This window comes from Dioscorea cayenensis, chromosome 20 (genome assembly GCF_009730915.1).
Source record: "Dioscorea cayenensis subsp. rotundata cultivar TDr96_F1 chromosome 20, TDr96_F1_v2_PseudoChromosome.rev07_lg8_w22 25.fasta, whole genome shotgun sequence".
NCBI classification, from domain to species: Eukaryota; Viridiplantae; Streptophyta; class Magnoliopsida; order Dioscoreales; family Dioscoreaceae; genus Dioscorea; species Dioscorea cayenensis.
This window is the reverse complement of record NC_052490.1, coordinates 20,609,629-20,617,446: the sequence shown is the minus strand read 5'-3', so window position 1 is coordinate 20,617,446 and position 7,818 is coordinate 20,609,629. Positions and strand designations below refer to the sequence as shown.

Genomic DNA, 7,818 nt, shown 5'->3' with positions numbered 1-7,818 from the left:
AAAAATGACGGGATATTAATGGATATGGCGGCATTTTGGGAATGAACGCTGGTAAAATTATTGGCGGGATTGGGGTTAAAATTATCCGCGAAAATAAAATTTATATAACGCCGTTTATATTAATAAATGCCGGGAGAGTTTAATGAAAAGATTAAAACTTTTCCTTTCAATTTCTCTCCCCCGTTTCTTCTTTATTTCTCTCTATATCCACACTGCGCGCTGTTCTCTTTCACCCTGTCTTCTTTTACTTCTTGAGCACAATCGAAGCAATCGAGTTCGTAAGGTGATTTAGTGTTGTTGATTATGGATTTCATGTTGTTGATTTTTTTTTTGGGTGTTTTCTTGTTTTAGGTTTTGGTGGTTGATTGGGTTTTTGTTTGGGAAGAATTAATTGAGCTATTTTGTTAGGGTTTTGAAGAAGGCCACCGCCGCCGCGAGTGCCGTCGGAGCTACCGGAATCGCTGATTGGAAAAACGGCATAACCTTCGATTGTGTAAGTTGTAAGCTTTATCTTCACTGCAATGCTTAAAGGCTTTGATCGTTTTGGATGATTTTTCTTTTTTATTATCGTCTTGTGTGGTTCTTAGGAATTATCGGATGTATGGATGAATCTTGATAATCTTCTTTGGAACAGGGCTTGGAGACCAGTACGGTGTAAGTAGTTCACTGAGTTTTTGATGATCCACATTGCCAATAAACCGTATGTGTTCTTTTTGTATTTGTTGATGATGTCTTGTTGAATTGTATGAATATCCTTTCAGAACTATCTTTTCATCTTTTTTCATGCTTCTAATTGTTTGATTGGATCCATTTAATGCTAGTTTCAGGGCGCTGAATTGATTTTTTTTTTTTTCCATTTTTTCTACATGGTTTGTTTGATTTGATATGATCACCCATCCATGGATTATAGCTTTCCTTTCATTGATGTCAAAATACCTGGGATTGTGCACTGCTTGTTTCTTTTATAGATAATAATACTTGTTTGGTGAAGGTTTCTTGCTACTGATGACACATTAGTTTTGTATATCATATCGATGAATGCTTGGTTTTATAAATGGAAAAGTAGGAATTTTGGTTAGCAATGAGCTTGTCCGTGTTCCGTATAATGAAGATAGTATATTGTGCTTATTTGGGGACTGGATTTGTTGTAACTATAATTGAGCTAGTTATGAAATGGTGAAATGGTTTGCTGTATATTGAGCCCTTTGTCATTGATGTGCCAAATCAAGTAGAGAATCTACACGAGAGAGACCTGTCCAATCCTCAATTTGGTATCAAAAACAGAATCATTAATTTAGATAAGCTTGTTTGGTTTTCTATAGAAAGTAATTGTCTATAATATTTATGGAATTCTAAGCCGTCTATATTATCTATGCACTACATGGTAAGTCTTTTCTTCATTTGTTTGGTTTTCTATAGAAAGTAGTAGCATTGACCAACAGTGCACTGTTGATCAAGTGATGTTGGTTGTGAAACAGTGCACCATTTAAATAAAAAGAAAAAAGAAAAACTTTGTTGCTTAAAACTTATAAAGTATTTACTTATCATGTGCTTTGAAGTTATGTAATTTATAAAAATGTATACAGAGATCCTCTTAAAGCCTAGTTTTATGTGTGTATCATTGTGTGCTTATGTATATATATGTAAACAAAGTTTTGTACCATTATTTATTCATATGTATAGTATTGAAATAAAAAACAGTTGATAGATTAGGTCAATGGTTTGTTTTGTTTTTGACTTGATGATTTTGATTATGCTATTATTATGGTTTTATGAAAAATGGTACCTAATGAGCTTTTTTTTTTTAATTCAGGTTAGTAACTGAAAAGGAACCGAAGGGATTTGAGGAATAAAGTTGCAAGATATAAAGAGAGGTCAGAAGATATCAAGTTGGTTAGTGGCGTTCTATTTATTTATATTTTAAACAGTTAGGAATATTTATTTATATTTTAAACAGTTAGGAATCTAACCAATTGTTCTATTTTTTTCATAGTTTACAGACTTTCATGTAGACTTTTTTAAAAAATTAAAAATTAAAATATAAAAAGATGTCAATTAGAGTCTTCAAGAATGTCAAAGACAGTATTGCAACACTACTTGTTATATATGTTGCTCAAAATGTCATAACTATATTAGAAGTTTTCAGTTTTGGGAAATTATTCATTCCTTATTCATTAGAAATTTACATGATTATGCGGTGGTGACAAATTGGGCTGGTATACATGCATGGCATGCAATTAGAAAGGATATTCCATATATATCTAATCACCTTTTTCTAAGCTAACAATGTTATGCATGCATTCTCATCATGCATGTGTAAACGTTTGTTGTTATTGGCCTTTTCTTGAAGCATTAATTTGTTAGTTTTTTCTACTTGAAACATGTGTTCAATTATTTCACTCATATTTAAGATACGGGCCATAGATTGAAGAGTTCACTCTATTTAATACATGATTAAGCCATGGGTAAAATATAATAATAATATATGTGTGTTTATAATGACTTATCCAAATTTTAAATAAAAAACACGTCTTGTTTATATTATCCAGATTGATAACTTTGTGTGTGTGTGTGTGTGTGTATGTGTGTATTTAAGGATCTTTCAAAGAAAAAAGATGAAGTTTCTAGAGAAGCTCAAAGCAAGAACAAATTAACATGTGAAACATGTATGACCATCATAGTGATCTCTTTTATCTTTAAATATTTATGTTACAAAAGGACGCATTATGGAATAATTGTAATTTTCTTCATCATTAAAACTTCATTACAATAAACTAGTGCTTGGAAAAGGAATGATGTTCCCTTCTCACTTATGAGTCATGTGGATTATTCCCTTCTTTGTTAGCTTATGTTTTCCATAGTCTTACCTTGATTTATAAGACCTAATGTGTTTACATCGATTAAAAATAGCTAAAAAGTAAAAATTTTATAGTTTCACCTTGATGTATATCTTAGTGTGTTAAGGCGAAAATATGCTTTAATTTAGAATATTATGAATAATTTTTTAATATATTAAGCAGAAATGGATAAGAGTTGGATGCGTAAGTCATGATTGAGTCAAGAATATGAAGATGGAGTCAAACAATTCCTCAATTTTGCATTTTCCAACTCAAGTGAAGATGATATGATCATTTGCCCTTGCATAAAGTGTGTGAATATCCATTGGCAAACACGTGAAACAGTGGTTGAACATTTAGTTTGTGACGGCATTCTACAAGGTTGCACATGTTGGTTTTTTCATGGAGAGCGTGTACCGTCACCTATCCATGAGCCAACAAACACATTTACAGCTCTATCAAGCTCCAATCCTCACTTCCAAACTTCTCGTACAAGACCAGATAGTTTGGAAGAATTATTGCAGGATGCTTTCAACATCCATCAAGTTGATAACGAGGGCCTACCATATACTGCAGATGAATTCAATGTTGAGGTGAATGATGAAGGTGAAACCCCTATAGAAGTTGATGAACGGCCTTCTAAAGAAGCGGCAAAGTTTTACAAGTTGCTTGAAGATATGAATGACAAACTTTATGAGGAATCGCAGCATTCTAGATTGTATTTTTCCATTCGACTTTTCCATTTGAAATGCATGTATGGGATGACTGCTAAAGGCCTTGACCACTTGATTGAATTTTTAAAAGAATTTTTTCCCTCAGCGGCTATTCCTGAAAGTAGTCGTGAGTCGAAGAAAATTATTAAGGATTTGGGTCTAGGGTATGAAAAAATTCATAGTTGTCCAAATGACTGCATGATATATTGGGAGCATAATGAAGGTCAGCAATCTTGTCATATTTGTGGTCGTTCTCGCTGGGTGTCCACTGATTCTGGTGAACGTTTGAATGAAGACAATGAAGTGGTCCACAAGAGACCTGCGAAGGTTTTACGGTATTTTCCATTAATACCACGACTGCAGAGACTTTTCATGTCGACTAGGACTTCTGCTGATATGATCTGGCATGCTAATGGTCGGCCCAATGATGGACTGTTACGACACCCTGCTGATGCTGAGGCATGGAAATCATTTGATGCAAGATATCCTGACTTCGCTTGTGATCCTAGAAATGTGAGGCTTGGTCTTTCTTCGGATGGGTTTAACCCATTCAAATTATTAAGTACTTCTTACAGCACTTGGCCAGTGGTGTTGATCCCTTATAACTTGCCACCGTGGATTGGGATGAAACAAACTTCTTTTCTTTTGTCAATGATTATTCCTGGGGACAAAGGGCCTGGAAACGATATTGACATATACTTACAACCTCTTATTAAAGAGTTAAAGCAATTATGGGTTGGTGTAGAGACATACGATGCATCTGTAAGGAGAAATTTCAATATGCGGGCTGTCTTGTTATGGACTATTAATGATTTCCCTGCTTACGCAAATTTATCAGGTTGGAACACTAAAGGGAAATATGCTTGTCCTTGTTGTGCTGCAGAAACTTCATCACAATGGTTAACTGATGGCCAGAAGTTTTGTTATATGGCACATCGGCGATGGCTAGAACATAATCATCCATACAGATCTCAGAAACATCTGTTTGATGGTAATGTAGAGATGCGTCGAGCTCCTTCAGTTACTACTGGATATGATATTTTATTAATGTTGAAAGAGATGCAATTTTCTTATGGAAAGCATGGCAAAAGCAAAATAAAAAAATCAAACAATAATAACTCTTCGAAGAAAAGACCACGGCAATTATCCAATATTGACTTGGATACTGATGATGATGAAATACAGGAAGAGGAATCAACTGAAGCAAGTTTGTGGAAGAAGAGAAGCATATTCTTTGATTTACCATATTGGCAGCACAACCTACTTCGCCACAACTTGGATGTTATGCACATTGAGAAGAATGTTTGTGAAAATATTGTTGGAACAATTCTTAATGTTGATGGGAAGTCAAAAGATAATCTAAAATGCAGACTTGATTTGGTTGACATGGGAATTCGTCGAGAGCTTCATCCTCAATATCTTCCCAATGGCAAAACAAGACTACCACCGGCTTCTTTCTCCATGACAAAAAAAGAAAAAGACCTATTTTGTCAAGTCTTGAAGACTATAAAAGTCCCAGATGCTTACTCTTCGAATATATCAAAATGTGTAAATCAGAAGGAGCGAAAACTTCAGTCTTTAAAATCACATGATTATCACATATTGCTGCATGATTTGCTTCCAATTGCTTTGAGGTCATCCATGTCAAAGCAAGTGACTCACGCCATTTCAGAGCTTTGTAACATATTCAAAATTATTTGCGGTAAAGTTCTTAAGGTGGAAGATCTTGACAACCTTCAATATCGAGCAGCAATAGCTTTGTGTCACTTAGAAAAAATTTTCCCACCTGCATTCTTCACTGTAATGGTGCACTTGGTTGTTCATCTACCAATGGAGGCCAAAATCGGTGGACCTGTGTACTATCGATGGATGTATCCAATCGAGAGGTATTATTTTGGTAAAACATCAATTTATTATAATGTCTTGTCAGACAAACTTCTATAGGTTAACAATCGCAGCAATTCTGTTGTAGGTTTTTGCTCAAGTTAAAATCCTATGTGCGGAATAAACGATATCCTGAAGGATCTATTGCTGAAGGATTTCTAGCAGAAGAATGTGTCACTTTTTGTTCTAGGTATTTGGTTGATGTTGAAACAATATTTGATAGACCTGGGAGAAATTTAACACAAGTGCACCATGAGCTACTTGTAAAGTCGTATTTATTTGAAAGTGGTGGAGAACCAATAGGGAAAGTTGAAGTGGCACAGTTAGATGATAGATCATGGGCACAAGCACATCGTTATGTGTTATTCCACTATAAAGCTATTGACTCACTCCAAATGTAAGTTAAACACTTCACATTTCTTATTTGGTGTGTTGGTGTGTTGGAAGTTTTTAACATTTTTTATCATTACTTGTAGTGAGTATAGAAATATCTTGAAAGATCAAACAAGAGGTCGACGTTCAAATGCTCGTGATCTCGATAGGAAATTTACCGAAACTTTTCATGAATGGTTGGGAGAAACGGTAAGCAACTAGAAAATCTTAGTCTCTTGAACAATTCTCTATTAAGAATTTTTATAATTGCATTCATGTAACCTGTATAGGTTTCTCATGGGAAAAATGTGTCAGAAGAAATAAAATTTCTTGCGCAAGGTCCAAATAGGATTGTCAAGAGATATAAAGGACTCGTCATTAATGGATTTCGATTCCATACTAAATCTCGAGAAAGATTTAGGCGAACTCAAAATTCTGGATGTCTTGTTACTTCTTCTACTATGAGCTACGCCAGTGCTAGGGATGCAAATCCATTGGAAGGAAATGTTGACTACTATGGTGTGCTAAATGATATAATTGAGTTAGACTACTTTAACAAGTTCAAGGTTGTGTTATTTCGTTGTGATTGGGCTGATGTGAATAATAGTAGGGGGCTCAAGAAAGATAGATATGGGTTTACAATGGTCAACTTCTCTCGCACGATTCACACTGGCAAACATATCCTCGATGAGCCTTATGTGTTCTCATCACAAGTAAAGCAAGTTTTCTATTCCGAGGATCCAAAAGAACCTGGTTGGTTTGTTGTGATACGTAATCAACCAAGAGAAGTGTACGACATGGGTGATGAAATAACAGATGATGGACCCCGGACTGAATGTTTCCCTTCCTCTCATGAGAGTATCTTCAATGATAATGATGAGGGTCAATGGGCCCGTGAAGATGTTGACGAGGACATTTATGACTTTTGACTCTTAGCAATGTCTTATACTAATTGTATTGACTTTTCTTTATTTTTAAGGTAAGCTATATCTTGTTTCTAATGTCTTCTTCACATCTTGTTTGTAATTTATCACTAGATAACTAAATCCATTCATTCTACTGCCAAAAAGTCAACCATTATGTTTTACAAAATTGTTTACAAGTGGCATATTTGATTGATAACTATTTCTGCATCTATAAGTCCATCACAAAGAACAGTCTGCTACTTTAGCTAATTTGGTGAATGTAGTTTATTATACCCCAGTCATGCAATTAGATTGTTTTTATTCTGGGTTCTGTTTTTAATTTCCTTTGCCATATGTTGATTCTCATTCTTTTAAGTAACTTGCTTTCATTCCTCACCCATTTACTGCTTATATGCAGGGCATCCTAAGAATTACTGCTCAGGTTCCATCTTCCATGAACAAGGACCTCCAGGTTAACAAAGTTGAGCAGGTGAAAGTTCCTTAGAAAAATATAGCATAAGTACTTTAGTGAATATGGTTTATCATAGCCAAGGCATGTATTTAGATTGTGATTTTTTCCCGGGCTCTATTTCTAATTTCCTTTGCCACATATTGATGCTTATTCTCTCAAGGAACTGGACTTCATGCATGCCACATTTACTGCTTATCTGCAGGGTATAGCTCATAATTGAATCTGCTGAGACAGAGCAAGCTGGGAAAGAAAGCTAGATCCACCAGTGCCAATAAGAATAGAGTTTCCTGGTGAGGCATTTTTCCATTTATACACCAGGTCATTGATGGTTCTTTATTCATAGGTTATGATTTCAACATTTGAGTTTAACTTGCATAATTTACAGTGTATAAATTCAATATCTGACTGATAGATGGGCGGGTTTCTGTATTTTCAATGATGGATGGCTTTATATGTAAGATTATTTTAAAAAAAAAACTGATGTTAAAAAAGAATCAATTTCATCAAAATTCATGTTTATTGATCATTTTCTTTCTTTAATCATCTCCATTAGATCAACTAAATGTGGTGTTGTGAGTCATGTACATGAAAAATATCTTCAATACAAAGCTAGAATAATAGTAATCTTGGTTTTT

At 34.6% G+C, this 7,818-nt stretch overlaps 1 protein-coding gene across 1 annotated transcript; it reads left to right on the top strand.

Moving 5' to 3' along the window:
- Positions 1-3,124: 3,124 nt before the first annotated feature.
- Positions 3,125-4,926, top strand: LOC120251341. Its single transcript, XM_039259880.1, has 2 exons — positions 3,125-4,852; positions 4,921-4,926. Exons 1-2 carry the CDS (start codon positions 3,125-3,127, stop codon positions 4,924-4,926), a joined length of 1,734 nt encoding a protein of 577 aa, XP_039115814.1.
- The last annotated feature ends 2,892 nt before the right edge of the window (positions 4,927-7,818 follow it).